At 40.4% G+C, this 19,904-nt stretch overlaps 1 protein-coding gene across 10 annotated transcripts in view; it reads left to right on the top strand.

The window, feature by feature from the left end:
• The window catches only part of NTNG1 (netrin G1), a 148,694-nt gene that overhangs the window by 58,177 nt on the left and 70,613 nt on the right, over positions 1–19,904 (top strand). For all 10 annotated transcript variants that reach the window (XM_066555785.1, XM_066555778.1, XM_066555781.1 and 7 more), the window contains exon 3: positions 3,419–4,059. In XM_066555785.1, coding sequence (XP_066411882.1) covers positions 3,419–4,059 — 641 coding nt within the window. The remainder of the gene's footprint in view (positions 1–3,418; positions 4,060–19,904) is intronic.

Here is a 19,904-nt window from a genome sequence, read left to right on the forward strand (position 1 = left end):
ATTTTCCACCTTGTCCTATTGAAGAGCTGCTTCTTGGAAGGCTTAAATGAAGATCTATTTACAGCTGCCTGCTAGGCACAAAATTACTTAGAGATGCTAATGGTCTGGTCCTTCAGATGGCCCCAACACAGACTGAGCTTGGTTTTCACAAATTGGACAAAGTTTGTCTTTGTTGTATTCATTTTACTGAGGCAAAAGTCTTAAAGAGGATTATCTTAGAGATCAAGGCATTAAAATATGTAACTAATCCCAGTTACATTAATTGTTTTCATTATAACATGTACTGAGGGACATTTGTGTAGAGTAAGACCCTTTTAGACTGTTTTGGTAATGTAAGTATGACTTACCATGCAAATTACATTTAAGATTAATTAGAAGCAGTTGAAAGCCAAGTTGCAAGCAGAGAAAATGGGAACCTGATTCCAAGCCTCTGAAGCAATAATTATATTAAATATTTCAAAATTACATCAGCAATTGCCATGTCAGTAGACAGAGGGGAATTTACATAAACTCATAATTTCTCTTCTCCTGTTAGAATTCGGGATACTTATTTTTTTGGCTTATTATCAGCTTAGATTTTTTTTTCTCCTAATTTTCTTTTTCAAGCACTTGAACTCCACACAGGTTATGTTGGTGTCATCCAATCATTCACCTCTTAAAAGAGAATTCTGTGCCATAAAATCAAAAGAATAAGTAAGTTCATTGGTGAGGATATACCTGAAGCTTTCATTAGGATTCTCATTTGCAGTGATGTCCTTACCCCAGTGTTTCAGTGGCAGGTTGTGACACTGCTGTTACCACTGGGAAGAGTTTCAGGTGCAGGACAGGACAGCACTGTGATTTTGACCTATTTCTCACAACGCTCTGCCATTAATTGGAATAATCTCATCTTTCCCTAAAAAGCTCTGTGCACAGAGTTGTAGACTGCATTTCAGTTGCAAGCTAGGGCTGCCAGCTCTCACTGTCATACTGTATTCACATTAGCTTGTTGGGTGTTTTTAGAACCCCCCTTCCCAGTTATTCTCTGATTGTGTTGGCACCTCAGCTTTTGCTAAAACATAAAAGATAAAAGGCAAAGGGAGTAAAATAAATCAACCAATAGAGAGAAAGAAACACTACATCCCATACAACCTGGGTTAGCTGCTGGAAGTCATGAAACATGTTTCCTCCAGCATCCAGGGACTAAGGGATCAGAGTGGCTTTAGTTTTTAGCACAAAGAGTCACAACAGACTCAGCAGTTGCTTGTGGAGCAGGGAACTAAAGCCATCCCTCAGCAGTGCTTAATGCACCTATCTGGCTGCACAGGAGCATTTATTTGTTGGGTTTTGATACCCATGACTGCCCAGTGCAGTTGCTTTTGCCAAAGCAGAAGCATAAAGTGTATAGATTAGAGGTACACAGATTTAAGTGACCAGATTTTTCTGGGCAACCTCAGGCAGGGGTGACTTATGCAATCTGAGCATCTTCTGATAAACTGATATTTACATATAGCCAAAGGATCTGGAATTTGACAGATTTCACAATATATATATTTTCCCTGAGGAAAATAGGCTTGTGTAAGTTAGCAGATTCTTACCATTTGTATCTGGTATATTAAATGGAGCTTAAATATTTAAAAATTCTGTGTTTTCTCTCTCCTGCTTGAAGCTTACTTTTAATTTTCACTGTTTTATTCACAAGGAAGGCATAGAAATAGCAACCATGAGATTGAAATCAGAGCTGTAACAGATTATAGACAAAATTTTGCAGAGTATTTCCAGTTACAGCTGGTTTTCAAATAACCCTTTTTGTTGTCATGTAGTTTTTTTCCCTAACTTCCAGTCCCAGTGAATCGTTGTCAGTTTTAGCACTCAGCTGTATTAACAAGAAAGACAGGGAAAGAAAGTAGCATTTTCCAAACCAGGTAAGAGGAAGTTGCCAGTGGGGAGGTCAAAGTGAGTGCAGAAGTTCTTTTGCTTGTGTTTTGTGGGAGTATATCAAGGAGCAGAGCAGTGGCCAAGGTGAAAACTCATGTTTGAAACCTGTTTTCCACACTGGATAGCACTGAGTCACTTCATTGCTCTTTGAAATGGAGAGAAGTATAACTGCAATTAAAAGAAAAGGTTGATCATCATGCCAGAGTTTGTTCTCTTTTCAGGGCAGGTGCAGGGAAGTCTGAATAATGACAATAACACCTACATTAATGACCTCATTGAGCTCTGCCAGGTATAGGCATGTGCATATTTTCCCCCAGCAGTGCTGACTGTCAGTGAATAGAGGCTTCTTCCACAATCTGAGTGTCAGGTGGAGGGAAGGATAGAGAGAGCAGCACTTGCTTTCTGGAACAAACACAGAATGAACAAGTAGCAAAATACTAACGTACTGTTGAAAGCTGAAATTAGATATACGTGATTCAGTGCAGCCTACAGGGTCTGATATCTTGGCAACTGCTGCAAGATATCCCCAATCTGCAGACAAAATAGCCTTTGTGAAGAAGCAGAAGATTGTAGTGTGAAAGTTAATGCATCAAAAGGCCAGAAAGAAAATAATTCACTTTCACCTTGCTCCAGAGGACAAGCAGCAGTAAAATCTGTACACTATTGGCGAGCTTTTTTTGTTGCTGTTTTTAACTCAACCCTCAGTTCAGAGCTCCTGCCACCTTGGCAGTGTTCCAGCTGGAGCCACTGACATCTCCCACCTAATCAAGTGCTGGATTATCTTGTCCTGATAAATTGAACCTGGTGCCTCATGAAAAGTCTTTTCTGAAGTACTTTGGTACCCCGTAATAAGACGGCAGATACCTGAATCAAGTCCCAGAGCTGACAAAGCACTGTTTTTCTAATGGCTTTTGGTTGCAAGTGTAAATGTTTTAAGGCAGGGCAGCGTTGAGCTGGTTAGGCATGATAAATTTCCCACCTGGGTGAAAGGAAACTTGAAAGTGTACTGAATACTGGCTCATACTGAATACACACAGGCTGCACTGCTAACAAAATACACTTGCCCTAAAAATTAGTACTTTTTTGGGCAGAGCTCTGGGGAACATGCTTGTTCCAAAAAGATACCCTCTTTGGCTGCTGAATCTTTCTAAGAAGAGTTGGAGTTACTGAGCTATTAGAGACTTGCATACCGTTCTTAGTCTTTTGTGACTCAGTCTCTGGTCCAAGTTGTTCAGGGTAAATAACCTTGTTTCTTTCTTTAACATATATTAAGAAAAATGTCTACAGTACAGACACATGGGTGCTGTCTATTTTGTGTTTGTACTTCAACAGGTAAAACAGCCAGGATTAATCTCATTAAGATAAAGTTATTACTTGCAGGCATTTGTTTTTTCTTTCTTGGCTTCCCTCCTGGCGAAAAGCGGTCCTCAGTCAAGAAACTTCTTGTGTGTCACACTCACCTCAGTGGTGCCCCTTGTAACACTGCTTTGCTCTTTTCCAGGGGAATCCCTACATGTGCAATAATGAATGTGATGCAAGTACCCAAGAATTGGCTCATCCTCCAGAACTGATGTTCGATCTGGAAGGAAGACATCCCTCCACATTTTGGCAGTCCACAACTTGGAAGGACTATCCAAAGCCTCTTCATGTTAATATTACCCTCTCCTGGAACAAAACCATTGAGCTTACAGATAACATAGTCATCACCTTTGAATCTGGCCGTCCTGACCAAATGATCCTGGAGAAGTCACTCGACTATGGACGAACGTGGCAGCCCTACCAGTACTATGCCACAGACTGCTTAGATGCTTTTCACATGGATCCAAAATCAGTGAGGGATTTATCACAGCACACAGTCCTAGAAATCATTTGCACAGAGGAATACTCTACTGGGTACATGACAAATAGTAAAATAATCCACTTTGAAATCAAAGATAGATTTGCTTTTTTTGCTGGACCTCGGCTGCATAACATGGCTTCTCTTTATGGCCAGCTTGACACCACCAAGAAGTTAAGAGATTTCTTTACCATCACAGATCTGAGGATAAGACTGCTTAGGCCAGCAACTGGTGAAATATATGTTGATGAGCAACACCTGGCACGCTACTTTTATGCAATTTCAGACATAAGGGTATACGGAAGGTAAGAGAATATATAACTTTAGAAACAGGCATATGTGTTTGATTTGAGAAGGTATTCAAAGCTATTTATTTCCCAAAAGAACATAATATTTTCTGTCAGTGTTCATAGGAAATCTGGCTCAACTGAAGGCCATTGCTGTCATACCAGAAGTTTCTGACTCAGTGGCACAAGGTCTGGGTGTTTGCTGGCACTCACCTTGGATCTTGAGCCCTGGGTCTCACAGGCAGGACGGTTCACGTGTTGGCTCAGGAATTCACCCTAGCAGTCGAACACTTTCTTCTCTTATGTAGGTGGAGTCTGATCCAATGGCAGTTAACTAAAAACAGAGATTCTGTTTTATCAATTGACCTTTCCAGGTCTCTAATGTGAGCTGTGATTGATACGGCAACCCTTGCCCAAACCTCTCCCACTAGGTCTGGCTGTGAACAAGGAAAGCAGCGGAGATTAGAGCCCATTCCTTCTACTTTAATTAGCTCTGAAATGCAGAGAAGCTGAATTAAAATGGAAAAAACCCAACAGTGTTTTAGATAGACTGATTTGAATATAACAAAGATGATTATTCAGCTGGGTTCAAGACAAATGGTTACCTCTAGGGCAAGTGGTGGCTGGTATCAAGTGCTGTAGTCCCAAAAATAATAATTGCAGTGACATTCCTATCAGAAATTTTGTTCCCAGCTCAAGCTAGCAATTGACTGATGCCCTCAAGCAGGAGAATGATCCCTTTGTATGGGTCTCGGATGCCAAGTTGTTCAGAGGAAATAAGTGGGATCACCTCTATTAGCAATTCACTTGCCAGTCTAATACACCTTTTGTTCCTTCTCTGTTTCTCCTGTAGAGGGTTTAAGACTTCCTTTTTAAAAACTTTTTTTCTTCAAGAGAATCTAAGTATCAAAACAAACAGAAAAGCTAATCTGTCTTGGAAGGTCAGGGACTTTCTTTGCAGACTCAGAACTGAGTGAAAAAAATAGTGATTATATAAAACAGTGCTGACTGTATTTTTATTATTCCTGTAGTGAAAATCAAAATCATCAAAATACATTTCTTAGGACTGGAGATTTAACATGCAGTTACAGTCTTCTGTGTCCACATCAACTATATATCCACATGTACAAAATGACTAGTCTAACATTTGAAAACCTAAAATAAATGTTGCTGTTTTAAGAATTCTTCTTGCAATGCTCATTAGTTACCTTGTAAATTATTTTTCAGAAGTCTCTTGGGAGGGCTAAGTGGATCATGAACAGCTTAAGATACTCTGTTTGAAATAGTTTGGTAAAATTAGCCTCAATATAGGAAAATAACACCTATTTAATGTGTATATTTTCTCCTCTGGGCTCCCTCCACATAGGTTAGCTCTACCGAGGCATCATATCAAAGCTCAGGATTTGTAGGTCCTTAGGCTTTAAGGAAAGCCTGTTCCCTGTCTGAAAACCCATTTGGAGCTTAGTCTGACTTCAATTAGATTATCATTACTTTATCAAAGAAAGCATCTGAAGGATTAAAAAAGAGTGCATTGCATGCAAATTAGAAACAGAAACATTCTGAGCACATCTGGGGCTCACCAATCTTGTGAAAAATTATCTGTAGAAATGAAGCATGACTGTACAGAGAACTTATCTGATGCTGATGCTTGTTGTCTAAATGCTGCAGTAATTGGACATGTACTTTAAAAGACATATCTGATGTGTAATAGTACCTCAGTAGATTAGATTCATGTGAATTCTTATCACTTTTCTGCTAATGAGAAGAACAGCTCTTTTGGGATTTGGTGCCATTTCCTTCAATAACTAGTGAGCCTTCCTTGTTAAAGTCTTTAGGGCCTGCTGGCTGCTGAGCAGCTGTGGGGCTACACTACACAGCTCCTGGTTATTCAGTTGCACCCGTTGTAACTTGCAATGAGCCCACTGTTACCTAGTTTTAGGTATTTTTTGTGTCTTCCAGAAACTTTATGGCCTCTCCCTACCAGAGTCTCCCAATCAACATTCCCAGCATGTGCCCTGGCATGGCCTGAGCATGGGAACCCGAGGAGGGAAGCAAACGTTACCAGGGTAGTTGTGCCACAGTTTCCCGTTCAGCTGAGCTTTCCGGCTCTTGCTCCTTAATTGAGGATGTATACTGGAAATTGTTACAAAATTATTTTGTTTTGCTACCAAGATTCATATTCTGGGCTTTGAGACCCAGCTATTTATATAAATTTGGTAAAACTAGACTAGATTATTCCATGAAGACAGGAGGTTACCAAGGAGCTTGACATATAGTGGATGAAAGATGCTGGCAGCCACTTTAAAGCTGTTCCTTTTTCTGAAAAACATAACCTGTAGGTCAAATACAGTTAAAATCACCAAAGCTCATAATAGCATATTTCTAAAGGCAGCATAAAATGTAATTTGTTTCACACTGTGTTTTAAGCATCAATGACAGTGAAAAGCATCTATCTTAAAGCCACTGTGTTAATATACAGGACTATGTGGTGGTTAATACTTCACAATGAATTATAGGCAGGAGATTTGCCCACTTAATATAGGTTTGTTTTGTCATTGCTTGCATTTTGGTGAAATAAGCCTGATGTATGTTGCATTAGAGATGAAAACCTGTGTACTCTGAATGAATGCCTTTCCTTCTCTATTACCACCTGTTTATTCTTCTTCAATTTACCACTTCCATTGTGTATTTATTAAGGTGATGAAAAAAAGGAAACGTGGCTGTTAGCAATTTCAGCAACCCCATTGTGCTCCCATTATTCAAGAAACCTAATAATCCACATGAACTAATTCTGACTTACTGATGGTCTGCTTCACTAAATCAGGGTGATTTTTTCTAGTGAATAATGGACGATGCAGTGTGCCAGTACCTTAATTAAAGAGAGCCTCTCTTATTCTTGATCTTATTTTAATTTACAGGGTAATACTACAATAATATCACTAATGGAAGGTACATTAAAGGGCATAAAGTAGCATTAACTGTATTAAATTATGGCACTTGTGTTAATTAACTGCTGAAGCAAGATGGTCCTAACAGCTAGAAAGGTCAACTAATGCATAAATAAAGTCTTCTGGGATGGGAAGCTAGGAAAGAGCAGACATTTTTCCCTCATCTGGCCTTGCTGCAGAGGATCAGAGGGTGCCCTGTGCCACAGCCTCAGGAAGGTTTCTTTCACTGTGCTGCCTGCAGAGGTGGCCTGACCCGTCTGCAGGCTCTACCTGTGTTCAATTCCATGTGAAGGACAGTCCTGGCAGTAAGCAGTGAGGTACAGCTCCCAGTTTTAAACCTATTTTTGTTCAAGTTCACTAAAATGCTGATAATAATTCCTTTGAAGTCAAGCTCAAGGTTCCTAGCAGATTTTGGATCAGACTGCTGAAGGTTTAACCATGTTAATTTTAAAGTAGTTCTGCTCTAACTTCTATATTGTCAGTGACATGTACATTTATACACTGTAAATTAACTGTAATTCAGGATGCTTGTAAAATCCATGGTCCCAGTGGGTAACAGAATGACTGGCTGGGTAAAACAAAGGCTCTTATTGCTTTTGAATGATTAGGTTTTGATCTAAGAGCCACCAGTTTCTTTGTGACACCAGAATATCCAGTCTCTGCACAATGCTATTAAGCCCTCTGGAATTTATTTTTATACTCTTCTCGCCTTGAAGCTTCTGTATTTAAGCCCCAGGGTTTTCTGACCGCGTCTCAGCTGCGGTTGTAGTCCCAGCTGCAATAGAAACCTCTAACTCACAATACACAAATGAAAAGTAACCTCAGTTTTAGCACTTCCTTGCTCTCACTTTATCTATTTGAAATTCAAATCCATCTCAGCATCTGAATAAATTAATCTGAAGGAAAATATATTTGCTACTGAGGGGGTTGGGGCTTTTTTGTCTCCTTGGTCAGCGCGCTGCTCCTGCTGGCTGTGAGGCTGAACTGCTCCTGAGGCTGTGGTGGATTTGGGTGCATGAGGGCCCTTGCCCTGAGTGGGAGCTCACCCTGCAGCTTCAGGCACACGGTTCCACCAGGCAGCCTGGGCTCTACTGGGTGCCATCCTCTGGCTTATTCTGCAGGTGCAGTCTGTAGATGGATTAATTGGAGTAAATGTCTATGTTACTCTGTCATACACTTGGCAACACTATATGATAATGTCCCCTGTAATTTACCCAAAAGCAGAGCTTTGCCTGAGGGAAGTTACAATCTATAGAAATGCTGTAGTTTTATTTAGAATAGAAAATGTTTTAATTGATGTTCAGCTCAGAACCAGACCATCAATATTAAGATATGTAGGCTTCAAGCTTTTAAGGATACAACTGGATACCATTCTTGACTCTAGTAGTTATTTACCATACTTGAATACTCTTTGTTTTACAGGAACACTTGCATAAGCAGCTTTTCTCCTTTGAGATTTTCACTAGTATTTGGAGGGAATCTAGCAGTTTCTCTGATTAAATTATAAACTCATTAGAGAACAGGAAAGAAAAAGAAGCATGTATTTAAGAGCATGTCAATTGATCTGTAAGTCCCAAGTGCAATTTTTGCTTTTTTAATATATCTACTGTAGTATGTCACTAAGGAAAATGGTCCTTCATTTTCTGTAAGCAAATCTAGGGTCATCAGGAGCTGAAATAAATGGTCATGGTGTTTATTCACACATGAGCAGTCTCCAGGGGTTTACTCAGTACAGGTGTCCTGGGTGGGTTTTACTGGTGCCTGTGTTTGGATAATACTGATTTCTACCCTGGATCCTGATGGCACAAGTCCTGTCCATCAGCTCAGTGTGGCTTCAGTCACAGTGGCTGGAAGGGGAGCAGAGCAGTGGAGTCTGAATGCTGTCTAGGACCCTCATTCTGCTATATGCTTTTGAAATTAATCAGTGGGTTTAAATCCCCAGGTTTCACTCACCACCTTAGCTCATTAGCATCTGGTCATCTTTTCTTTTTTTGCAAGACATCAAGTATTTCCCTACTGATGTCCCCCAGCTGTCTTTCAATGAAGCTCAGTATCATGCAGGATCAGGGTTATTGAGGAGAGGCACCAAACCTTTTGTAGTATAATTCATTTTGCCATTGAATATTAAAGGAGTAGAGATAAAAATCCTGATGAAAGAAATGAGGATTTTTCTTTCTGTATTGCTTTGTATGCTGAGAAGCAATCCAAAGAGCCTTCTGAATAAATTCAGTGATTCCAATAGCTTGCAGAAACTTTCTTTCCTTTAAGCTTTTCATTTGAAAAGAGTGCAATTTAATGCAAACACTGAAATAAGCTTAAGGATCTCCTGTATCACATATATAAATGGTTCCTGGCACAGAGATGTCCTTCTGGTTGAAGTTAAAGCTGGAGTGGTACAACATATTATCACATTAAAAGTTTAAAAATTTCCAACTATTTAACAAGTAATAGGAGCTACCATTTTTTAGGCATGGGTTTGGGGTTTTTTTAAGTTTGCATTCTGATCCTTTCCATGGTACCAGTGTGTGATATTGCCTGCCATTAGTTTTGTTCATGTCAGTACCTGACTGTATCTGCTTAGGAGCTGATTCTTCCTCAACACTTCTCAGTGTGTGAAGTGCCTCAGAAAGTAGTAGCTGAACCCAAAATATCCACGTACTTTCTCTTGACATAGGTGTCCTTCTCTCTCTCTTATTTTGGTGGGTTTTTTTTTTTTGTAGCTGTAATAAATAACCCATCATTCAGCTGTGATCTAGGGAAACATCTGAAATTAAGAGAGTTACCCCACTGCCTTTCCTCCCATTTCCCTTTAGGATGGTGCCATAATATGCTCTGTATCACTCCCTGTATGTTAGAAGGTAAGTATTGAAACAAGTGACCAGTCTTGATACTCGTTTCAGATGCCATCCTGTAAGTCAGGAGTAATTTGAATGAAGTTACTCTTATTAACCCACTGAGTTCCAAATGCATGTAGGAGGAATGAGGGAAAACAGGTGATGGAAAGGAAGGGAGGACAGAACGAACAAAAGGGGGGAAAATGAGGAAGGGAGGGAGGACAGAAGTCAGAAGGCTATCCCAGCTTCTGTTTAAAAAAAATGAGAAAAAACTCACACATCTCAGTCTGTTCATCCTGTCTCATGTCCGTATGATAGAGCTGATGTAAAGCAGCCGGTTCTGTCAAGTCCAGTGATACAGTCACACCTATTCAGAAATAGAAAGTGAATTAGTAAAAGTCAAGGTCTAATGGTATCATTATGTGGGGTCTGCAAGACCCTTCCTGCCATTCCCTCTGGAGTCCACCTCAGGGATTTTTGTGCCTCAGCAGTAGGAGTGACCCATGCTCAAAGGGAATCATCACAGTCCCTATTTGATCACAGCAGGCTGTGGTGAAAAATCCTCAGTAAAACACAAGTGAAGCGTATCGTTAACTGGGCTGAGCTACAGCGGAAGTTTTCAACACTTTCCTACAGATTATCATCTAGTTCATGGAAAAGTAAGGAGGAAAGAGCTCCAGAAACAAATGGCAATGCTGCAATTTTAGCAGGCAGCAATAGTGTCAGGGAAAAGGAGCTGAGGAGTTACACTGCAGGTCAAATTCCCAAGAGAAAGTCTGGCTGCTGACGCATTCAGGAAAGCAGAATGCTGGCTGCAGCCCTTCGCAGGAGAACAGGCTGTGTCCCTGGAGATCTGTGGGATATGGTAGAAATGAAAGGATGCTGAGCAGCAAGAGGTGTCTTAATGACATTAGGAGGGAGCAGGAACTGCTGAACATCTTGACATACTGCAACTCCCGAATGAGACCACCTGTAATTTTTGCAGCATACCAAGTCCTTGGAGCCTTAGAGACAGTCTGTCAACAATACCTGGTTGCTCACGTAACAGTTCATCCAGACTTTTATGCTGGAAATGCTGCTGTACTCTGGAGTAACCCAGCTGTACTTCCCTATTAATTATTTTGACATAGCTGGGGTGATAGCCACCATTTTGAAATTAGCCAAAAAGTGAACAAAAACCATTTCAGGGTAAGGCATATAATCCATAGCTTCATACTATGGATTATTCACACTTCATACTGTAGGTTACATCTGATCAGGCCTTGGGACATACCATGGATAGTGCCATACATGGCATATAGACCTGCCCATGTTCTAGTTGTGCAGGGCAGGTTTCTAAAGTTATATTCTTCCTCTGAACCCTTGAGTCTATCTTCTGATGTTGATGTTCATGTCAATGTCAGTAGTTGTCAGCTTGTTCCGTGCAAACTCCCTTGAAGACCTTGTGATTCTTTTCATTCTCTCTCTTAAATCCATTTCTGTCTTTATGGTAGCTCTGAGCATACTTCCTCTCTGCTAAGCAGCATTCCCACTTCCGCCCTCTCCAGATGTGTGTTGTCCTGTAATATGAGCCAATTATCTGATACATTAGGATTTATAAAAGACTTTGAAATTCACTTAAGAAGAGAAAAGAACAATGGATTGTTATAATCTACCCTCTGTGCACCATCATTCATAAAATGGCATGTAAAGGAGTGCTGGTGGAAATATCAATGATACCAATACTGTCTCAATGGTAAAGTGACATGAAGGTTCACATTTAACTGCCACCAGTATTTCTGTTACACCACACATTAAACCTAATAACAATCAAGAAGATTAAATTTTATCACAATAAGGATATATACATTGAGATATACATCTTCACACTCAACTAATTAGTTACCATCGACTGTTTTTACTTTGCTCGGTGACATGTGGTATATAAATCATTACAATATGTTAAATGCAAATGGTTGGTAATAGGGTAACCATCTGCTCACTGTTGGAAAGTTAGCAGAGGAATATAGTAAGCTCTACTTCTAGTAACGATGCTAAACTCACATCCCTGAAATACCAAATATCTAAAAACAGCTGTCTCCACTAATGCCAACACTGCTAATACATCTCTTACCCTTTTCATTTTCAGAAGTAAACCACATATTGTAAGAGGTAATTTTGTCCTTCAGCTTGAACTTGATTTCAAGGCTAGAGTCTGTAACAGCAATGTGAACCACCGTATTGGAAAGCCTGATGTTTTCCTTATATTGTGCTGAGTGCTTTTGAACAGCCAATAAATAATCAGGGTGCACACTTTTCTCAGGACATCTTTTCATCCACAAATATAATTAAACCCCCTTCCTCTGCTAACCCCAACTGCCAGGCCCTTTTTGAGGGATGACATTACTTTGTAAATGATAGATAGGTGGCACATTGCTGTCTGGTAACGTATTACTCTGGAGACCATCAAAGGGTGCCTGCCATCTAATAACCTCCTATGCCCTATGAGCATTAAAGATCACCACTGCAAAGAGGGATCAATTATTTTGCCACAGACATGTATTATCAGGGGCTGTCACATACCTTCATAATGAGGTTTCCTGGATACCAAGCCACAAAGTAATGCGTTGGAAAATTAGCAGTGGGGCAAGAGTGAAGGACTGCCTGCCAAAGTTGAGCTGTGCCTTCAAGCCAGAGCAGCTCCTTCACTCCTTACCCATTCAGTCATCTGCTGGTCAGGGTCACTGTCACAGTGCTGACGTGCTGGCTCACCCATCAGTGATATATTGCACTATCACCTATCAGAGAGATTAATATGTTCCTGTATTGAATTCCTGAGATGTGGCTCTCAGCATTAAAGAAACTGAGGAATTAATTTGGCTTCCACTGTCTGAATGTAAAAGAAGTTTGTGCTTTCATCAAAGTCAGACATTAGTGCTGCCATGGCTTGCTAAGACCACAGTGGGAGCGAGGATGGAGTTTGTTCAGGAGGTTACATCTGGCATGGCCGTGTCTGATTTAAGATTGTGCTTCCAGGGAAGCACCTGCAGGGGAAGAGGCTGCAGGAGAGCTCATTAGCCTGGCAGTTTCCCTGTCCCAGAATGAATTACAGGATAAGATGTGTGGTCTATAGGGTCCCAAAAAGCTGTGGCATTGTGTAGGTGTGCTGTCCTGCAAAGCTTTTCAAGTTTAAAATGTTACAAGGAGACTTTTTGTGCTAACACATTTTCCTTTGTTTCCTTTCAAGAAAAGAAGCACCAGCTGAAGGCTGCAGAGGTTTGGTGACTCCATTTTGATTCACAGGGAACACTTGCCTGTTTCAAAATGGGGTGTCGGCTCTTTAAAGTAATTGGGAGCATTTACAGACAGGGATGCTTTGATGAGGAGCGCTTCATAATACCTCAAAGGCATGGTGCCAGAGCAGGGAATTTGATAAGCTGAGGTCCTGAATTGGATTCCAGCAATGGTCACAAGTTTTAAGAAGCTCTCATTTGAAATTGCAAGCAGAGGAAAAACAGGATTCTTTCTCTTTAATTACATTAGTTTTATTGAACTGAAGCATTGCTTCAGTTCCCAGAATACTTTATATATATTTTAATGCAAGTTACCAGATACAGAATGGTTGCAGGACTGTTTATTGTTTCTGACTTTTATAGATGATAAAACAGATTTTACTTATTTTTCCCTTCAACTGTCTTGTGCATTAAGGATCTTTAGATGTTGGGACGGTGTTTACTGAAATTGTCATAACCATAGTAATTTAACTTCTTTGATTTGGTAATGGTTCTATAGTGCTTTGGTTTAGGCCTGTTTGGAAAAGCCAATCCAAGCACATGAACATGCTCTGGAGTCCAGGGAACTCTGGCAGCCGTTTGTGCAGGAGAGGAAACATGAAATTCATTCCCTCAGTAGCTGATCTTTTTCTTTGGCCTTAGATTTCTCTCATATTTATTGAACTGTGGGCTGTTTCTTCTCTTAGAGCTAGAGCTGTTGATTCTGCCATGTAAGCACAACCATGAATTGACTTGGAAAAGTTGTTTTGTTTTTTAAAAAAATTATCATTTCTGGCCCGCATTTAGAGCACAGCAGGTCCCACAACCTGCTGTTCCCTTGGGGGAGTGGAGCCAGCAGGAACAGGGAGCAGCAATGGCAGTCAGGCCAGGGGACAGAGCTGCAGTATGACAAGGCATCTGCTTTGTCAGTGACCCACTTGGGGAAATCCTCCTTCCCCCGTCCCACACCCCGCATACCTCCAGCTGCTCATTTCTCACTGTCTCTGAGTCTCTTTTCCATGATGTGATCATCACTCCTTCAGTTGTAGCTCATGGGGAGTCCCTGCCCGAGTGCCTCAAAGAAGGAATGGAAACCTTCAGGAGCAATAAAAAAGTCAAGCTATTCTACTTTGTCAATGCAGAAAATTGCTTATCATTTAACAAGCTTCATTAAGGATCCTGTGTTTATGGAACCATGCCTTCCTTCCTTTGAATACCCCTGAAATAATTCTTCCAGCAGGACAGCAAAACAGCAAGGAGCCAGTTACATTTTTAATCACTTGTGTCCCCTAGGAATTGCAGTCTGCCAGCAAGGGCAGCTCCTTCCCCTCCGCAACACAGGAGGAGAATTAAAAGATGGGAAGCTGTGGTTTGAGAATGGTGGGTTACAGTTATTAATGAGCTGAAAATCAAATAATCTGCTACTAATATTCTGCTACTGAAAATGTTCAACCTAATCCAGAAGCTAGATAGGAGGGGGGTTGGGGCAGGTATGAATAAAGGGCTTCATCCTCCTTTTCCATTTTTTTTATTCCTGAGTGGTGAAGGGGGAGTGGAGAAAGAGTTGGATGAAATGAAAATTAAAATGAAAAATAATATTTCATTTCCCCTCTAGTGTACATGTCTTGAAAGTTTCAATAGTGTAGAACCCTTACACACCCAAAGCAGTTTGCATCATTGTACCTTCTCCTTAGGTAGGTCATTTAGACACTGCAGGAGTAACCCTCAGTGTGGGGATTCTTTCCAACAGTAATCCTTCCAGGTGGGTGACAGCAACGGCCTCCATTCTGCCATGTACAAATATCTCATGCTTCAGACTTGATGCCTTAAAATACATATTGGAGCTTTAGGGTTTTAAAGATACTGAATAACTGTATTGAGAGAGCAGATCCTGCAATACCTCATCTTTCCAATGGCTGCTTTTGGAGACTAATGCTGACTTTTGTGGTCTGTATGTTGGTTTGTTTGTTTGTCTGTTAGTGCTTCATAAAATATAGATGCTTTAAATAGGAGAGATGCGACACAGCGATACCACGCGCATGACAAAGGGCTGTGTGCTCTGATTCCAAAGGATCTACCTTTAATGTTCCCTGCTCTCCTCCCTGCACAGTCATACCCCTGCTTTGACTAACAAATGCACAAGTGTGTGGCTGACATTCAGCCTGCTCGTGAATTCTGCAGAGGAGATACATATGCTCTAAAGGCTTCATCCAAAGAGCATCACTTGATGCATCACTCACAGATTTTTAGAGACATTTGGCATTTAAAATTAAATTATGTAACAGTGGTTGAGTGCTGACTCTTAGAAAAAGTTGGAGATTTTGGAAATTTTGACTGTTTTATTATACCAGGGCTTTTGAAAAATCTCTTGCACATATTAGACCACAATAAAAAAAGCTTACTGTCACTGAAAAAGATTCAGCAATTTAAAATGGGCTGAGTGGAGAAAGTATCTCTCTCCAAACAGGAGAGAGATCTTTTATACAGTTGTGCAAATATTGCTGCAATGCAAACACAGTTCATACACCATAAAGTCCACTCTCGATGTCCTGCATGCAGGAGCTTCCCCCTAATTCCTAACAAATAAAATGTGTACTCTTTATATCATCATAAGCTTAGCACATTAAAAAAAAACAACACAGAAACAGCTGCTATAACTACATTAGTCAAGCAAGAAAAGAGAACTAATTGCCCAGAGATGTAGGGGAGAGCAGGGCACTTGTCCTGCCCTGCAGCCACGGGAGCAGGGGCTGGTGAGACTGAGAGGAGGCAGCTGTTTTGTCAGAGGTGTTCTCAGAGTTCCCATTCTGCAATGCTTGCATTTCAAGAGAAACCTGTTACAGACTAAGACTTTTTACCTTATTTTATAGAGTTCTTTACCTTCACAAGTAGGTCAGCATCTGAAAACCCAGAGAATATTATGAAGGGGTAATACTGAGACAAAATACAGGAGTGATTTGCATAAGGCAGAAAAAAAAGAACAGTAATAGAAATATTGGATTCTCAAAAAAAAAAAAAAAAGCTACATTCAACTTCTGTTAGAAGAACAGATGCCAGAAGCTTGTCCCCTTTGTGATATGATTATATGGCCACTAAGTCATTTGGCTCAGTCAAGCTATTTATCATGATAAATCTGTGTATACCAGAAAATCTACAAGTGCTGCCCTTTTTCTCTCTTGATGTTTTTTGCCCAGTTTGCAAGCAGAGAACTGCTTTAACAAGATTTGGGGAGACTTCTGAGTCCTGCATAATGCTTCCCCCTCCTGGCTTGTGTAGGTCAACAGGAGAAAATGCTGAGCAGGCATGAGAATAGTTGAGGAACGACAATGAACAGCAGTGGTGGGAAAGGAGGTCATGACTGCTGTGGGCACCATTCTAAATTCCAGTGAGCTGTCTCCCTCCTTCCCCCTGCAGCCCTCATTGTCTGAGAGAGAGAACACAGCTATAAACACATCAGACAAACAATAACTCCTTCATCCCCAGAAGTATTACTTAGAAAAATATTTTCTAATGAAGTGGCCGTTATGTTTTTCTTCTTGATTTTTTTATTTGCATAATTCAAGGAGTTTGTGATAATTATGCCCCAATTCATTAAAGATAAAGCTCTGTGTCATGCAAGCATTTTTATAAGGATTCTCTCAGGGCACCGTGGCTCTTCCTACTCATCAGGTCTACAGGACAAATACCTCTTCTTATTTTCAATGGATGGCAACTCTCTGTCAGTGTGCAGACAAGACTCAAACAGCACACTTAATGCCCTGAAGAATGCTTTAGTGCAAGGAAGCTCTGGTTCACCATCTGAGTGTCTGTGCCCCAAAATGGATCCTGTCCTATCTTGCTAGATCTATTCCTGGTAATAACCTGCTGCTTGAGAAATAGATACTGCTAGACCTCCCTGTATTAAGGACTTTGGGGTTTTTTTTCAAATCGAAGCTCTTTCTTTACCTGCATCTATTAGTTCTCTAATATTTTTCATAGAGATATTTATTCTATAGATGCATACATTTTACTTCCAGATTAGCTCAGTCTTTGATAAACAGTTTGTATATTTTCCAGCAGAGTTTAAGGCTGAGGAAGACTGCTTGACATTTCAGGGAAAACTGAAAAGTTTGTATGGGATTTTAAAAGCTGTGTTATGCAAGATGGAATTGCTAAGGTTTGTTCTTCAGTATAAACATGTACTGATTGTTTCTGTCAGCAGTATTTCACTGTTGCTTTCCCCTATGACAGCCTTACATTATTCATAAGTTAAAATCTATTCTTTAAATTTTCAGTTATAAGAGTTTCCTGGCGGGGGTCACAGAATATGAAGGGAAGTATTGATTTGAAACATTTAAAATATAAATGAAGTTGTTTAGTTCTTCTGGTACATGGAATATCATAGTCACTGGATCAAATTTGACCCCCCAGCATGTCTGTTTTCATAGACAACAAAAGCACGTTCCCAGCCTCTCAGTGGACACTGCAGTGTCTGTGTGAACATTCTTTGATTTACCCAGTATTTGTTAAAAATAAACATGAATAATAAATGTTCCAGAGCACTTGAAGGCCAAAAGTGATCCATATTTTATTCTTATCTGACACGAGGTCAGAATTTTAAGACTTTAAAATATAAGGCTCTAAAACTACCAGCCCTTTGTCACTTCAGCTTCCCAAAGCAGTGTCAGCAACCCCTTTTCGCAGTGACATACACAAAGTCTCTTGTCCCATGTCACATAAGTTTGTGGCCTGGACAACTACTAAACCCAATGGCAGAGCTATTTTGGCACTGGGGGAAAACCAGCGTTGGTGGTTACCACGATGGGCAGGCCTGTATGCATGTCACACGTGTCACCTGCTTGTGTCCACACGTGTCACCTGCTCGTGTCCACACGTGTCACCTGCTCGTGTCCACATGTGTCACCTGCTCGTGTCCACACATCACCTGCTTGTGTCCACACGTGTCACCTGCTCGTGTCCACACGTGTCACCTGCTCGTGTCCACACATCACCTGCTCGTGTCCACACATCACCTGCTCGTGTCCACACATCACCTGCTTGTGTCCACACGTGTCACCTGCTCGTGTCCACACGTGTCACCTGCTCGTGTCCACACGTGTCACCTGCTCGTGTCCACACATCACCTGCTTGTGTCCACACATCACCTGCTTGTGTCCACACATCACCTGCTCGTGTCCACACGTGTCACCTGCTCGTGTCCACACATCACCTGCTTGTGTCCACACATCACCTGCTTGTGTCCACACATCACCTGCTCGTGTCCACACATCACCTGCTCGTGTCCACACGTCACCCACTCGCTGCTCCAAGACCAGTGCCAGAAGCCAGGTCCCCCCTGCCTTTCACCATCGGAGGTCTCAGAGCTCCTTTCCAGCTGCCTCTGGCCAGAACTGCCCAGCTCTGGCCACCCGCCTCTGAAAAATCCATGTCAGCCATTAGAGGTCACACCCAGAGACCATCTAGGGATCACCTTGTGGGTTGCTGCCAACTCAGAGTGTTCTGTGATTCTGCACTTAAATTATTCCCTTTAAATTCTTCTTTGATAAAAAGCAAGTGAAAATGGGACCATTTATCACCTGTCTCAAGCATTCTAATACTAAAAAGTATTTTCCCATCTTAGTATAATTCCTCTGACTTTAATACAACATAATAAAACATTTGCAGTTCTAGCCAGATTATTGGCTTCAAGATAACAATACTCTCTATAATTAAAAAGTACTATCATATGGTATTTCTGAGAAAGAAAATAAGCTTTCTCTACACAAATCAGTAATTGAAGTACATTAGATGAAGGAATTGTTTTCCCAAATTAAAAAGATACACTTAGGACTTTATTTCCTAAACTGTTTAAAATTACTCCTAACATATATCATTGTGTTTGTTGTGTTGTTATAACCAACAGGGCTAGAAATAGGGTGACCCAGTATCTCTTTTTCAGTATCTTAAGTTAGCTATAGGATGCTAAGTTGCTTTTGGCATACCTCAACAGCTCACTTTTCATCGAATTTTCTTCAGCAGGAGAAAGGATTAGTATTTTTGAAGTATAAATTATTCACAGAAGAAATTTCTATCCAGGATGGCTGAAAGTATCATTAGAATTTAACCCACATTAGTACATACTTTTGACTAATTTTTCTAAAAACTCAAAAGTGGTACAATTTTTCCTTTGGAAATATTTTTTCTTTAAAAATTGTCCAAAATATTCTAAAATGCAGTTTAAAATCTGAAAATAAAATTATAAATTTCATTTAACACAAATTATTTTTCCCTCCAGCTTTTTTTTTTTCAGTTCAGTCAGTGAGCTGAAAAAATCAAATCAATTACTTGCAATGGCACTAGTGGCAAATAATTCATATCATAATCATTCTAGTGGGAATTATTCTGTGACAAGGAGCTTATATTGCATGGAATTTAGAAGTTAAAAAAATTGAGGCTAACATGATAAACACTGAGAAATGTTGTTTTGTTTGTACACATTTCTCTTTCAAGTTATGACTCCAATGAAGATGAAAAACCAAAAGAAAAAAAAAGGCAAAAAGAAGAACTGTAAAAGCTCTATGTATTTTAAAGTGGATTGGGAGTGTCTGCTTTGATAATAAGCAGATACCAATTCCCAGTTACCTCAGGTGGAGCTATAAGACCTAAGCATTTTAAAAGTCAACCCTAATGAAACACAAGAAAACACCAAGACAAAACTAGATTTGAAATCTTTACTCAGCTTCCTTTACTCTGAACAGGTCATTAAGCACTCTCAGCTTTGCTGGTTTAATCATGAATACCCTGGAATACAGTCCAGAAGCAAACAGAGCTGCCTTATAATTCTCCTTAAA

Source organism: Molothrus aeneus, chromosome 9 (genome assembly GCF_037042795.1).
Source record: "Molothrus aeneus isolate 106 chromosome 9, BPBGC_Maene_1.0, whole genome shotgun sequence".
Classification (NCBI taxonomy): Eukaryota; Metazoa; Chordata; class Aves; order Passeriformes; family Icteridae; genus Molothrus; species Molothrus aeneus.